Here is a 15,419-nt window from a genome sequence, read left to right as displayed (position 1 = left end):
CGTTATCCTTTGTCGGAACTTTATTCAGGACATGACATGATGTCATTATAGCCTCGCCCCACCATGCCTTGGATAAACCCGATGTATCTAACATGGCGTTAACCAAATCAGTTAGAGTACGTTTTTCCGCTCGGCAACCCCGTTTGACCGGGGTGAGTAGGGAAGCGTCCTCTCATGAATAATGTCGTGTTCCGCACAAAAAGGCATCAAACTCTTTCGAGAAGAACTCTCCACCAGGATCTGATCGGACTCGTTTAATTTTCTTTTCAAGTTGATTCTCAACTTCTGCCTTATAGATTTTGAAGTAGTGTAGAGCCTCATCTTTAGTATTTAACAGATACACATAGCAATATCTAGTGGAATCATCTATCAAAGTCATGAAATATTTCTTTCCACCTTTAGTCAACACACCATTCATCTCACAAAGATCAGAATGTATGAGTTCCAGTGGCGCCAAGTGTCTCTCCTCTGCTGCCTTCTGAGGCTTGCGAGGTTGCTTAGATTGCACACACGAATGGCACTTAGAACCTGCCCTGACTTCTTGTACTTGTTTGGGCACTTGTTGGCCCAATGTTCAACCGAACCACAAGTAAAGCAGCCCTCATCCTTCTTGTTCTTCTTGAAGGTCTTCTTACCCTTCTTCTTAAAGTCGGCACTCTGTTGGACACCGTTCTTTCCCTTGGGCTTGTGGGAATTGGAGTTCTTCTGATGCACCATATTGGCCACAGAAGTTCCTTCGACCCCTTTTCGATGCGAGTCCTTTGCCCTTGAATTCTGCTCAACACTCAGATGGCCAGTGACATCCTCCACAGAGAATTCACGCCCTGATGTTTCAGAGTGGTGGCAAAGTTCCTCCAGGAATTGGGGAGCTTAGCGATTATGCAGCCCGCGACAAACTTGCCCGGTAACTCGCACTTAAGAAGCTCAAGCTCCTTAACAATGCATATTATCTCATGAGCCTGCTCAAACACAGGACGGTTTTCAACCATCTTGTAATCGTGGAACTGCTCTATAATATACATCTCGCTCCCTGCATCGGCCGCCCCGAACATAGATTCGAGCGCCTCCCACAAGTCTTTGGCAGACTGCACATGCAAATATGCGTCAACCAGCTTATCTCCAATCACGCTCAGAACTGCCCCGAGGAACACGACAGTGGCCTCCTTGAACGCCTTCTCCTGTTCAGGAGCGATCGTTCCTGTGGGAGTCATACCGGCGACCCAGAACACGTTCATGGCCGTGAGCCATAAGGTGGTTTTAGTCTGCCAACGCTTAAAGTACGTCCCCGTAAACGGGGACGGTTTCAGTGCAGCAGCAAAACCAGAATTCGAAAAACTCCTACACATATTAGGTTTTTGGATTGATGAGTAAATAGGCAGTTTTTTTATTAAATTAATTCATGAATAAATCATGAGCATGACATGGACAGCATTGATAACACACTGATTATGATCTAACAGAGCATGTACTACGCACATAGTAGAAACATCTACGCATATTGCTAGTACTGCTACAACAGAAAGAAACACGAGAGGGATAAACGATGTATACCCTCCAATCGGCCACGCGGCAGCGGTGGCGGTGGCAGCAGCCGCGGCATCCTCAGTGGCCTTCTTGTCGGCTTCGGCCTTCTCAGCGGTCGCTACCCTAAAACCTAATCGCCCCTCTGCCGTACAGGATCCGGAGAGGCGGGGTTTCGGAGGCCTGCTCTCCCGTCAACCGTGTACGCGGTGAACGGGACGGAGTCGCCGGCGGCAGCAGCAGCAGAGGAACAACGTGGGCGTGGAGGCGGAGATGGAGATGCGTTCTGTTTTCGCGGCGGCTAGGGTTGGCAGCGCCCCACATATATATGTGCGGCCGCGCGTGACATCTCAGGTCGTGGCCCTACCTGTCAAAGACTCTCCGTTCCTGACCGGTAAAAAGAAGCGCATAGGAGTGAGCTCGGCTCGGCTCAATCGCGGCGCGGCGCGGCGCGGCGTGCCGAGGAGGAGGAGTGCGCGAGGGCTTCTTTTCTTCTGAAGTTCCAATAGCACGAGGGAGAGAATCCCTTATAAACCACTCCAACTCTCCTTCCACTTCTGGGGTGGGACTAAACTTTTCACCACCTTGTCATCCCACCTATATGGGTCCTTAGAGATTAAATCTGAAATTGTCATATGGGCTCTAGGCCCATCTCATATTTCAACAATTTCCCCTTCCCCAAAGATCCTCCCCGGCCGCGGGCACCGGTTGGAGTGACCATACGCACGCGTGGGTGCGCTGGTTGTGCAAGCTAGGGAAGGTCGATCATGGTCGCTCACGTCACGGCCAAGTTTGCGGCCACCTGCTCGTCCTTGTGCCGTCCTCAACCGCGAGAAGAAGTTCCATGTCCTACATCAACGCGTACGTACACGCCACACGGCAGAGCTTCCGTCCGTGCCTCGCCGCCGCCGGTCGCGCCCTATCGCCCTATCGCCACCAGATGAGAGAGCAGAAGGGGAAACGAAGTCTCCAAGATCATCGTCGTCGATCTCTAAACCCCGCCGCCGCCAGAGTCCAGGAGCGAGAAGGAGCGTTGTGTTTGGGTTGGGTGGGGGAAAAAAACGTTTCGCGGGTGGCAGGCCACGGGGTGGTTGCGTTGCCCTCATCCAGCATATTTCACACGGCCGGAATGAATATTTCTGCGTGGATTTATCGGGCCGTTTATTCCGGTTGGACCCGGCACCCATGCATGGTTGATATAGCAGGAATCAGATCTGCCGCACTCTAGCTCCATCCCCAGTCAAAACCCAACCATTTCACACCGATTTTCCCTCTCCGCCATCCTCTCCTCAGCGAACGCGCGCGCCGCGGCTATAAACTCTCTCCGATCCAATCGCACGCCACCCTTCCTTGTACCCTAGAGCTGCTCCAGCAGCACCAGTCCTCCCGCCGACGCCGGCCTCCTCCTTCTCCTCCTCACGCCCTTAACCACCCCGGCCTTCCTTCCCTGGAGTCGATCGGTGCGCAATCAATCTCTTGCACGTTTTGATCGGTCGGTATCGGAGGTACGAGGGTTCAGCCATTGTCGAGTGATCCGTGGTGATTACTTGTTGGTTTTTTCTAGGGGCTCATGGTTGGTTACGTAGGGCGCTCCGATCCGATCCATGTCCAGGCGGCGGCAATGGAGCCCGCGGAGCTAGCCAAGATCATCTTCTCCCGGGTGCAGGAGGTGGAGCCGGACAACGTGAGCAAGATCGTCGGCTGCATCCTGCTGCGGGAGCCCGACGAGGATGAGCTGGTGCACCTCGCCTACGCCACCGACGCCGCGCTGCGCAACACCATCTACGAGGCCAAGGGCACGCTCGCCGCCATCTACGCCCGCTTCTCCGCCTCCCCCGTCCACCACTACCACCAGCCCAACGGCGTCGGCTACCAGCAGGTCTGCTCCCACCCCGCTGGCCTCCGCCATTTCTCCCCCGCCGTCCAGTACTGGCCGCCGGACTCCCCGCCGCCGGCGGAGAAGGAGTACTCGTTCGTCGACGCCGCTGCGGCCGAGCCCCACTACGGGCTGCGTGGCGGCCGGCACGGCGCGCTCGGCGACGGCGCCCTGGGCGGCGGCGGCGGGTACTACGCCGCCGTGGGCTTTCCTCCAGCGAACGGCCGGCGGTCGAACGGGGTGTCCTCGAGACGGCCCTGCCACTACTTCTTCAAGGGCATCTGCAAGAACGGCCAGAACTGCCACTACTCGCACCACCAGGTGTACACGGACGGGTTCGCCGTCGACCACCACATCCACGGGGGCGCCACGCCGGGGTCGTTGGAGAGCCTGGAGATAGAGATCACGGAGCTGCTCCACTCGCGGCGCGGGCAGCCGGTGTCCATCGCGTCGCTGCCCACGCTCTACGGCGAGAAGTACGGCAAGGGGCTCCAGGCCGACGGGTACCTGACCGAGAGCCAGCGGCACGGCAAGGCCGGCTTCAGCCTCACCAAGCTGCTCTCCCGCCTCAACAAGATCAGGGTCATCGAAAGGTGAGTGGACTCTGGACGTAGACGTACGTACGTACGCGCATGATCATTATTCATTATGTTGTTGGAACTTGGAAATGTTGCACGTAGGCCGCACGGGCAGCACTCGGTGGTTCTCGCCGAGGACGCCGCCAAGTACTCGGATTGCCGGAGCGACAGAGGAGGGGAGATCCCGGCGAGCTCGCATCAGATATACCTCACGTTTCCTTCCGACAGTAACTTCACCGAGGACGACGTTGCCAATTATTTCGGGTAATCGTTCCTTCGTTCTCCTATCGATCGATATGCTAGGAAAAATGCTTATGCGTTAAGTTTGTTTGTTGATATGTGCGGCGGGCAGGCAGTACGGGCCGGTGCGTGACGTTCGGATCCCATGCCAAGACCAGCGAATGTTCGGGTTCGTGAGCTTCCAGAACCCGGAGACTGTGACGGCCCTTCTCATGCGGCGCAACCCGCATTTCATCTGCGGATCACGAGTCCTCGCCAAAGCCTACAGAGAGAAAACTAAATGCATCAATGAGAGGTAACATACCTACAATCCTACATACTCTTCATCCTGTCTATCTTTTTTTTTACACATCAAATGAAACATTCATGCATATATAAGTAGTACTACAACTTAGTAACTCATCTCTGTGCGGTGTGGACAGGACCAACAACAAGTCGACGACGCATTGCTATCCTCCACGCTGGATCGAGACCGATCCAGAGTTCTATCCAGGTACTACTAATAGTACTACAAACAACAATGCAGTTTTAACACCGGCCGGATCAAAATTTGTTAGCTAACAGTACCAGATGAACTAATCTGTGGGAGCAGACCAGTATGATTCTCCAAGGCTGGAGAGGAGGCAACTGGCGCGCGACAGGCAGCAGCTGCTCGAACTCGAGAGGAGGCACCTGGCCGGGCTCCGAGTAGTTGAGCCGCAGTGCGCCGCCTACTTCGATTGCAGCATCGGGGACGTCGCGCCCTTCAACTCCCACTCCCAGTCCCAATCCCAATCCGCAGGTCGGTGGCTGCTGCCAACTCCCAAGTCTTCTCTCTCTGTTTCTTATCTTTCTGATCATGTTTCGTCTTCAGGTTCCAAGGAAGTGGGACGGACCATGGATCCCCTCTCCACGGCTGATCAACTTGATGATATCGTCTCAACCAGCCAGAGCCAGGCCCCTCCCATACAGGCAAACAACAACTACGATGACCAAGAGAGGTACGTACTACTACTCACTAGTTTCTCAAGTGTGTGTACATGTGAGTATACTTATTTGCATTGCCATTACCCTGGTGTTTATCGAGCCAGTTCGTCCTTGTTCATCCTATGACTCCGTTTTATTATCGCAGTAACCAGATCGAACTCCTCCCGGAGAGCCCTTTCGCATCGTCGGCGCCTACTGGAAACGCCATATGAAGAGGCAGGCAAAGAAAAGAAACACGAACTACCACTCTGGACTTTGGGTTGGTATCTATGTTCAGGTCCCGGCGATGGATGACAGACAGACAGCATTGTAGTACACACAGGAATCAGCAAAGCAACCGTTTGTTTTTCTGTAGATAGAGGCGGACAGAGTGCAAAGGAGACACAGGACACAGTTTCGAAAGAACGAACAAAAAAAAGGTGACACGCGAAAGAGTGAGATCTTTTCATACTTTACTAGCACATTCAAAATGGTGAGGACAGTTACAGGATAGACACAGATACAAATGTGTAGTCTGACCACAATGAATAGTCATATGCCAAATAGCTGTCCTGAAATAAGACAAGAGATGATGATACAGGTTATCTTTTAGTGTTTTTGCCATCATTTTGAAAGGGCATGAAAAATAAACAGGAACATTAGCTAGCTAGCATGTGGTGTTACTTCTGTAATAAATACAAACACAGGTGATCTGTTCAGCTTTATATGTTACAGTACTATTGATACTTACAACACTCCTTTTTTGTATCATGCTTTGGTTATATATAAGTTGTTTTTTCAAAAGAAAGAAAGAAAGTTATTTTGTTTAGAATGCACAACCATCTACAGCTGTTCAGTATCACAAATGACATATGACTGCAGTCTGTGTATAATGTATAGGCAGCTAGAAATGTGCATATAACTGGACCTCAAATTAATTAAAATAGCAAACATAGAACAAACCAGAACCTTCCTTTCGCTTCAATCATCTCGTGCAGTATTCAACCGGTACTGAACAAACCAACCGAGTCAGTCATTGGATCTCCTCTGACCTTTACAAGGCAATCAGGCATTCTCCAACTAGGTTACTCGAAACACCATCTTGTATATTACTTACATCATGTCAACCAATGCAACCAAGCTAGTCCTTGAATAGTTTTCCCCTATTCTGATAAGAAAACTGACATTCTCCAACTAGAGAAGAAGCCTACATCATGTCAATCAGTCATTTTGGACTGAACAAGAGCAACCAAGTTAGTCCTTGCACACTTCTTCTTAGGTTCTTGCCGATTCTTACGAAACAGAAAGACATTCCTCACCCATGTTGTTCAAAACACCACCGCATAACCATCATGTCGGTCGAATTTGGACTGAACAGAAGCAACTGAGTTAGTTATTTGAATATTTCTTGCCAACCCATGCAGGAAAACCAAACATTGCCAACTAAGAAGCCTTACATCATGTCAGTGTAATTGGGATGGACAGAAGCAATCGAGTCGGTCCGTATTTTTGAACGAGCACCTGTAGCTATATTGTCGACTGTCTTGGCACTCACAAGGACTCAACAGCATGAGCCCTGGATCCACGGTTGCTGCAGCAGGTGCATGAGGGTTTGCACCGCGGGCACATGCACAGGTCCTCGTCGCTCAATCTGACGGTGCTATCATCATCATGCCGGAAGCAGCTCTGCAGTTATTAATAGCAGCACACGTTAGCTTGTCAGGTTGTAGCTAAGCATACATATGAATGCATTCCTCAAAAAAAAAAAACTATGAATGCAAGCTTAACGAAGTATATCTGTATATACAAATATAAATTGGACTGGTTGAAAAATAAGGCAACGTACTAGAAGCCGCAGGGCAGCATGAAGTGCAGTAGCCAGTCCCACAAGTGTCCAGAATAGGCCCAGGAGGTGAGGGAAGAACCATGCGTACATGGATAAACAGAAGAGGAGCGCTAAACCCATCATTCCAAGACGACTCAAGTGTTGAGCTGCTCGCTGCTCAAAGATGCTTTGGCCATACAAATTCATCATGGATCCCCCATTAACACACAACCAAGCAATTGTGCTGCCTCCTCCTACCCAAGCTGCGACTTCGGCGGACATGACACTCTCCACCTTCATGGTGGTGAACAGTGCAATAGTGGTGCTCAACGTTAAACCAAAGATAAATGTCCTCTGATCAACTATCTTCGCCTGAAAGAAAATGGTGAAAGTTACTTCTTCAGACAAAAGGCAACACATGCCAACAGGTCATACAGCAAGGGTTCAACAGCGCAAGGAGCAAGAACATAAATAAGTTCAGGCAATACAAATATGCTGCACCAAACAGACACAGGCATGAAAGATCAGCCAAACACACACACAAAAAAACAACGCCGAACTGATCTGGAAGAGGCCACATCCCTGTAGCCCTATGGAGCATGAAAGTTATTCACATTGCATTGCAAGATTCAGAGTACTCCAAGATTCAACATGGTTCAATATAGAATGGGGATGCATCTTCCACAATCATACCTGACGTTTAACCTGATGTCGATGCAGAGGGAGAACTGGCACTGCAGTGGGAGCTGTTGTTGCTTTTTGAGATAGCTTACGAGGCTTGACGCCTGGTGTAGTGGGAGTTTTTGAGAAGCAAGCTTGAAGGCAACGGAGGCAAGAGACGAGATCGACCCTCTTGGCCGTGGAGGATGGTCGGCTTGGTGGTGCGTCATCCACTTCCAGCAGCAGGATACTGGACTCTCCCACGATCGCAATGGCTATCTCCGCGACTCCGCCAGCTTCTTCTCAGTATCTGGTGCCATCCTTGCCATGTGTTCCAACATTCGGCCCATCCTGCACAATTCTGTATCTGCTACTTTCACCGAACGAAACTTGCCTGCGGCAAACGCATCAACGGCTCGGGCGAACAGCCTTGCACCATCCTCCATTGACGATCCTTGCGCTGCGGTCACGAACTCATGGGTGGTGCGGACGAGGCACTCAGTTTCGGTCTCTTCTGGAATCACAACCAAACAGCTTGTGCACACCAGAAGATCCATCGACTGAACCGCGAACGGTGTGCCCGTCGCGGCTTTCGACAAGGCATCCGCGGCTCGCACAAGATCGTCGGCGCTGCCGCGCGTGCCCGCGGCGAACGGGACAGCTGCTGCTGCGAGATCCTTTGCCTCGGCGTCCACCTCGGTGCCTGCCACTTCGCCCGCGAATTGGGCAGCGGCCGCGGCGAAGGTGTGGGCGTTGAGCGGGTTCAGCGTCCGCGACGGTGTGCGCGCCGCGGCCAATGCCGGCGTCGGAATCGTTGCTGGCCGCGGGATATTCATGAGCCTCAACCAGCGGGGGGCAAGGTGGGCGAACCTGCTGGCGAGACGCGGCTCCGCCTCCGCCACCTCTTCTTTTGTGTGGTGGTCGGCGGCGGCGGCGAGGGCATCTGCGTCGCCGGCACTGGAGGCGGCGGAGGACGAGGTGGGGGTAGTGGTCTTCTCCGCGCTGGGCCTGCTCGACCGCGGCGTCTTCGGGGCGCTCCGCTCCGACTCCGACTCCGACCTACCGTTAACGGCAACGCATGAAACGGAACAGTGTAACAGTAACTAACATCTAACGGTGGACAGTCCACTAGAGCTCAGGACTCATCCTAGCCGTTCGTTCTCTGAAGCGGTATTTGTCTGAAACGCTACAGGTGAAGTTACTGAATGACTGGGTCTGACATTGCCCCCTCGTAAGGTTCGACGTGTCCTCATGGCGCTTGAGCTGCTTCGCGCCATGCTTGAGTCGTCTTCTTGAAGAATTCTGGGAATGAGTACTTGATGAAGTCGGCATCCTCCCAAGTAGCTTCTGTCTCTAACAAATTTTCCCACTGTATCAGCCATTGGACGACTGGCAAGTTGTGTCTAGGCACTTGCCGAACTTGCAGTACCTCAGCTGGACCAGTCTTGATTGTGCCATCTTGATTGACCATCGATAGGTTTGGGCTGGGTATGGAATTGGGACCAATATGCTTCTTGAGCTGACTCACATGGAAAACTGGGTGTATTTGCACATGCGCTGGAAATTGCAGTTTGTAAGCCGAATTGCCTATCTTCTGCACAATTAGAAATGGACCATAGTACTTGTTTTGTAGTTTCAAAGCACCTCTGAATCCAAATGCTGCTAGTCTATAAGGTGCCATCTTAAGGTAGACCATATCAACCACTTCAAATACCCTTTCCACTCGTTTGAGATCAGCATATCTTTTGATTCTGTTCTGGGCCTGGAGCAAATTGGATTTTAAGTGCTCCAGTATCTGTTGTTTAGCAGCTAGGAAATTCTGTGCCTCCTCCTCCTCAGGGACAGGTATAGCAAGTTCAGAAATCATGGGTGGTGGGAAACCATACAAAGCTTGGAAGGGGGACATCTTGATAGCAGTGTGGTATGTAGTATTATACCAAAACTCAGCTAATGGTAGCCATGAGCACCATCTCTTGGGTTCTGTGCTTGTCATGCATCTGAGATAAGTTTCCAAACACTGATTTACTCTTTTCGTTTGGCCATCAGTCTGGGGATGGTATGCAGTGCTATATCTCAGTTCACTCTTCCAAGATGAAAATATGTCTCTCCATAGCTTGCTGGTAAAGATCCTGTCTCTGTCAGATATGATTAACTTGGGTGGGCCATGCAACTTTAAGACATTGTCTACAAATGCTTGTGCTACAGTGAGAACTGAGTATGGATGTGACAGGGGCATAAAATGAGCATACTTAAACCACTACCAGGATTACCTCCTTGCCCTGTGAATTGGGAAGGCCTTCTATAAAATCCATAGAAATGTGTTGCCATGCCATGTCAGCTATAGGTATTGGATCAAGTAGTCCAGGTTGCAGGCAGTTTTCATGTTTTGCTCTCTGGCAAATGGGACATGCAGCAATGAATTTCTCTACTGATGATTTAAGTCCTTGCCAGTAGAAAATTGATTTCACTCTGTGGTAAGTTGCCCTTGTTCCTGAATGTCCTCCTATAGGGGAACTATGCAAAGCTTCTAGCAACCTTGTTCTGAATGCAGGAATATTGCCCACAACAATTCTTCCTTTGTACCTGATGACTCCTGCAATCAGTTGATGATCTTCCAAAGTATGATCAGGAGTGAGTAATAGTTTCTCCAGTAATGCTTTGGTTTCAGGATCCTGTTGATAACTCTGAACTAACTCCTCTGCCCAAACAGGTGTGACAGTGGATATTGCCATGCAACTAGGTAGAACTCTTGAAAGAGCATCAGCTACCTTGTTGAAAACTCCTTTCTTGTATTGAATTTGGAAATTGAATTCCAACAACTTCATCATTAGTTTGTGTTGCACACCTTCAATTATTTTCTGATCAGTGATGAACTTGAGTGATTGTTGGTCAGTCTTGATTATCAGTTCTCTGCCTAAGAGATAGTGTCTCCATCTTTTCAATGCTTCTAGTATAGCCAAAGCTTCTTTTTCATAAGTTGACAATGCAGCATTTCTGGGGCAAAGTGCGGAGCTATAATATGCTATTGGCCTGCCCTGTTGCATTAAAACTGCTCCAATGCCCTTGCCAGAAGCATCAGTTTCTAAAACAAAAGGCTGAGAGAAATTTGGGAGTGCTAAAACTGGGCAGTAATTAAGGCCTGTTGAAGCTGTGCAAATGTTGTGTCATGAACAGTTGTCCATGAGAACTGCCCTTTTTTTAAGAAGATCATGTAGTGGTCTGCAAATAACTCCATACCCTTTTATGAATCTTCTATAGTAACCTGCCAAACCCAGAAAGCTTCTTAGTTTTGTCACATTATCTGGTGTGGGCCACTCAGCAATAGCCTTAATTTTCTTATGGTCAGTTGCTACTCCCTCTGCTGAAATCACATGACCCAGCTATTCCACCTCTTGGACAGCAAACACACATTTAGATTGTTTAGCACACAGCTTGTTCTCTCTCAACACTTGCAACACTGTCTGTATGTGCTCCCTATGCTCTTCAAGTGTTTTGATGTAGATTAATATATCATCAAAGAAAACTAGGACAAATCTTCTGAGATATGGTCCAAAGATCTTATTCATTACTGCTTGAAATGTTCCTAGAGCATTTGACAGTCCAAAAGGCATGACCAGGTACTCAAAATGCCCTAGAAAAGTTCTGAAAGCTGTTTTATGCACATCATCAGGGTGCATCCTAATTTGATGGTAACCAGCTCTCAAATCAATTTTGGAAAAGTACTTTGCTCCATGTAACTCATCCAATAGATCTTCAATCACTGGTATTGGAAATTTGTTCTTGATAGTAGCAGCATTTAACTTCCTGAAGTCAGTGCACAATCTCATAGATCCATCCTTTTTCTTTACCAGAATTACAGGAGCTGCATATGGACTCTGGCTGTGCCTTATAAAGTGTGCTACTAATAATTTCTTGATTTGTTCTTCCATTTCCTGTTTCTGATGTTGAGGGACTCTGTATGGTCTAGTATGACGTGGGTCTGTTCCAGGCTTTAAAGGAATGGTATGGTCACTCTCTCTATGAGGAGGTAAGTTGGAAGGTTCTTCAAACAAATCAGCATACTCCAGCAGAAGCTTCTGCACTTGTGGTGGTGTTTTAAATCCCTCAGGAGCTGCCAGCACAATGTTGTGCATTTGGAGGAGAAATCCTTCTACCCCTTTTTCCAATAGCTTTGTTGTTGTTTTAGCTAGAACTTCTTCTGCAGTTTCAGTGTGATTGAATATAGCTGTAGTGACAGTTTGCTTGCCCTGGATAGTGAAACTGAATTTGTTCTTTGGCACATCAAATGCTACAGGACTAACCAGAGAAAACCAATCATATCCCAAGATAATATCATGACTGGGTAATGGTAAAACTCTGAAGTTGTGAGTTAACTTGAGTTTTGCAAGTTGAAACTCACAAGCAGGTGCTACAGTTGAAGATATAAGCTTGCCTCCTCCAGCTACATCAATAGTTCTTGGTTTAACAGGTAGCACTTGGCAGCCACATTTGACAGCAAAATCTTGGCTCATGAAAGAAGTTGTACTTCCTGAGTCTAAGAGGGCTACAGCTCTTTTACCATTAACATGAACTATAACTGTGGGAGTTGGAACAGCTAGCTGTTGTCCCAATGCATGAGCAGAAATGAACATAACTTGCTCTTCTTCCTCCATCATTTCCTCTTGTTTAGGTGTTGTCTGTTCCTCATTATTGTCATGTTGTTCCATTGTTTCCTGTTGCATCATGTGCACATTTGGAATTAATTTGCATTTGTGTCCAGGGACCCATTTGTCCCCACATCTCCAACACTCTCCAGGTTTCTTGAATTTCTGATTACTGACAGTTGCTGTTTCAGGTTGTTTGGCTACAGTAACTGGTTGTTGTGAAGAAGTTGAACTTGGTTTACTAGGCACACTATACTGTTGTTTCTGATAGTAGTTGGAATAAGAAATGTTCTATTTCTTGGCTACAGGCAGCACTGGAGGATGACAAGGTTCTACATCTCTTGCTAAGCAGTAAGCATCAGTCAGTGTCTGTGGTTTGTGTGGTCTAATTTGGAATTTAATCCCTTCTCTGAGTCCATTTACATAGCACCTCACAAACCATAGTTCACTCAATTCTGGATTTTCCTCTTGCACTTCTGCCATCAAATCCTCAAATGTTTTAGTGTACACAGAAACTGTGCTACTGCCTTGTTTTAGTGTGTTGAACTTATCAGTTAGATCATATGATCCTTGCTGTGAGAACCTTTTTACTACTTCTGCCCCAAACTCCTTCCAGGACAATTTCTTTTTGAGTAGCCCAGATCTTCTTAGCCATGTGTCTGCTTCATCTTGTATATACATCTGTGCTAAGGATACTTTATATTCTTCTGGTGCTCCAGACATCTGAAAGTATTTGTTACACTGTCGTATCCAACCCACTGGGTCCTCACCACTGAACTTAGGAAAATCCAGCTTTGGTCCTTTAGTGATGGATTTCATAAACTGTGCCTGCATGTCCTGCTCATATGTCTTGTAATAGCCTTGCCAGAGCTGCCTCTCTCTGTTTTGCTGGTGAAATTTGTTGAAAGCTGGGGTATGGCCTTCTTGCCTTGCAGTTACAGGTGTTCCCAAAGCACTAGCAGTTTCTTGTCTTCCTTGATTTGCAAACCCTGGTGGGACTGTAGGTCTGGATGTTCTAATTGGTGGTAAGTTCTGAAGGTGCAACTCTTCCATTTGCCTTGATTTCTCTTTTTCAGCAGCTAATTGTTTCCTCAGTTGCTCAAGTCTGTCATTTGTGTCTGCAGGTTGTTTTTGATCTAAAGTAGGTGATTTAACCACTTGACTGGAACTGGGAAGTTGTGCCTCTGCTTGTTGGGGAGCATTTGGTAGCACCATGTTCTTCAAAACTGTGCTGATAGCCGATAGTTGTTTGCTCAGATCAATGACAGCTTGCTCCACGTTGCCAACTTGCAGAGCTATATCCCCTTGTTTCTTGCTCATGGACTGAACATCGGTCTGGAGTTTCACCACTTCTGAGTGCATCAGAGAACTGTCTTTCTGCAGAACACCGAAATCATCACGCAGAGAGAGAACCTCTTGCAGATCTGCGTCATCGATCGTCTTGGTGCGCCCCATCGCCTTGATCTGAGGTAGAGAGGAGGAATTTTACAGCCAAAATAATTCGGTAACCCGACTCTTAGCTCAGATCCTGCCACCTTCTCGATCCTCTCCTCCTGAGCTGCACGAACCAGCGATAGACAAGGAATTTTACCATAGGAGAATTGTTCTCCAGCAACCTTTCCGCGCTACTGGTTTGCAGCCGAACAAATCGCCGCCGCCTGCACCGCCCTGGTACAGATCGCCGCCGCCAACGCCACCCTGGTACAGATCGCGACCACCTGCGCTGCCGCGGTGCAAATTGGTCCCGATCTACTTAAGGGGAGGGAATTGGGTGGGATTACGCTTTCTCTGGACGAAATTTTTGTGGCCGAGGAACAACCTTGCTCTGAATACCAATTTGTCAGACCCGGGAAGGATCTAAAGATCGACCATAGTAATTTGGGCGAGAATTTCAGATCAAGGGGGTATGAGCTGTAAGAGGAACTGTATTATGTTTAGGGTTCTAGCCCAATGAAAGCAATTGGAGATTCAACATAGTGCCTTCCCAGCCACAGCCCGGCTGGTTATAAGCGATAGCTTACCGTTAACGGCAACGCATGAAATGGAACAGTGTAACAGTAACTAACATCTAACGGTGGACATTCCACTAGAGCTCAGGACTCATCCTAGCCGTTCGTTATCTGAAGCGGTATTTGTCTGAAACGCTACAGGTGAAGTTACTGAATAACTGGGTCTGGCATGGGGGTAGTGGTCTTCTCTGCACTGGGCCTACTCGACCGCGGCGTCTTCGGGGTGCTCCACTCCAACTCCGACTCCGACTTGACGATCAGAGGAGACTCCATTCTCGCCCAAAGAAGGAGAGGAGACGGCCGGTGTGTCAGATTCTGTTTTGGGAGATGGGGTGTGAGACGTTTGGAAACAAATGAGAACTACTCTATTTTTAGATGGAAATTGAGAAGTAATTTTCTTTTGAAAAAGTTTCCAATCTATTTATCTTCAATCATGATAGTACAATGAACACTAGAAAATAGAAATAATAAAAATTACAATAAGTTTGGCAGGGAGGTACCAAAGTAATCCAGGAGTGGATCACTAGACAGCACGGTCAAAAACATCCTGAAGTACCTGAAAAGGACCAACGAATGTTTCTCGTTTATGGAGGTGACGAAGAGCTCGTCGTAAATAGTTGCATCGATGCTACCTTCGACACTGATCCGGATGACTCCAAGTCACAAACCGGATACATGTTTGTATTGAATGGTAGAGCTGTTAGTTGGTGCAATTCCAACCAGAACGTCATGACGGCATCTACGTGTGAAGCGGAGTACCTTCGGAAGCAGCGAATGAGGAATCTGGATGAAGGAGTTCATATCCGATCTGGGTGTAATACCCAGTGCATCGGGTCCAATAAAAATCTTTTGTGACAACACTGGAGCAATTGCCTTAGCGAAGGAATCTAGGTTTCACAAGAGAACCAAACACATCAAGATACGCTTCAACTCTATTCGTGAAAAGGTCAAGGATGGGGACATTGAAATTTGCAAAATACATACGGATCTGAATGTAGCAAACCCGTTGACTAAGCCTCTTCCGCGAGCAAAACATGATCAGCACCAAGACTCCATGGATGTTAGATTCATTACAATGTAATCTAGATTATTGACTCTAATGCAAGTGAGAGACTGATGGAA

At 48.4% G+C, this 15,419-nt stretch overlaps 2 protein-coding genes across 5 annotated transcripts; one reads left to right on the top strand and one right to left on the bottom strand.

Annotated features, from left to right (window-relative positions):
• Positions 1 to 2,768: 2,768 nt before the first annotated feature.
• LOC123124692 (zinc finger CCCH domain-containing protein 54) lies at positions 2,769 to 5,885 on the top strand. Of its 4 annotated transcripts, none has more exons than XM_044545270.1 (8): positions 2,769 to 3,026; positions 3,134 to 3,990; positions 4,078 to 4,239; positions 4,328 to 4,510; positions 4,638 to 4,708; positions 4,808 to 4,996; positions 5,069 to 5,195; positions 5,327 to 5,885. In XM_044545270.1, exons 2-8 carry the CDS (start codon positions 3,143 to 3,145, stop codon positions 5,391 to 5,393), a joined length of 1,647 nt encoding a protein of 548 aa, XP_044401205.1. In that variant the 5' UTR covers positions 2,769 to 3,026; positions 3,134 to 3,142; the 3' UTR covers positions 5,394 to 5,885. The 4 variants fall into 4 exon arrangements, with proteins under 4 accessions (XP_044401205.1, XP_044401202.1, XP_044401203.1 ...); XM_044545267.1 differs by having other exon boundaries at positions 2,770 to 2,981; positions 3,086 to 3,990; XM_044545268.1 differs by having other exon boundaries at positions 2,770 to 3,013; positions 3,086 to 3,990.
• A 1,134-nt stretch (positions 5,886 to 7,019) lies between these two features.
• On the bottom strand, positions 7,020 to 9,551 carry LOC123120512 (uncharacterized). The gene is made up of 3 exons (XM_044540524.1): positions 9,268 to 9,551; positions 7,679 to 8,704; positions 7,020 to 7,357 (listed from the first exon to the last, which is right to left on the bottom strand). Exons 1-2 carry the CDS (start codon positions 9,549 to 9,551, stop codon positions 7,921 to 7,923), a joined length of 1,068 nt encoding a protein of 355 aa, XP_044396459.1. The 3' UTR covers positions 7,020 to 7,357; positions 7,679 to 7,920.
• Positions 9,552 to 15,419: the final 5,868 nt, after the last annotated feature.

The sequence above is a fragment of the Triticum aestivum genome, chromosome 5D, assembly GCF_018294505.1.
Source record: "Triticum aestivum cultivar Chinese Spring chromosome 5D, IWGSC CS RefSeq v2.1, whole genome shotgun sequence".
NCBI classification, from domain to species: domain Eukaryota; kingdom Viridiplantae; phylum Streptophyta; class Magnoliopsida; order Poales; family Poaceae; genus Triticum; species Triticum aestivum.
Note: the sequence above shows the minus strand (reverse complement) of the source record. Positions and strands in the feature narration are given on the sequence as shown.

Bases quoted from the DNA above. Each gene is read 5' to 3' on its own strand.
- LOC123124692 (XM_044545267.1), top strand. From the start codon at position 3,092: ATGGTTGGTTACGTAGGGCGCTCCGATCCGATCCATGTCCAGGCGGCG. The intron at 3,991-4,077 runs GTGAGTGGACTC...TGTTGCACGTAG, and splicing joins AAGATCAGGGTCATCGAAAG to GCCGCACGGGCAGCACTCGG. The intron at 4,511-4,637 runs GTAACATACCTA...CGGTGTGGACAG, and splicing joins ACTAAATGCATCAATGAGAG to GACCAACAACAAGTCGACGA.
- LOC123120512 (XM_044540524.1), bottom strand. From the start codon at position 9,551: ATGTCCCCCTTCCAAGCTTTGTATGGTTTCCCACCACCCATGATTTCT. The intron at 8,705-9,267 runs GTACTATGGTCC...CGTTAACGGTAG, and splicing joins GCTTTGAAACTACAAAACAA to GTCGGAGTCGGAGTCGGAGC.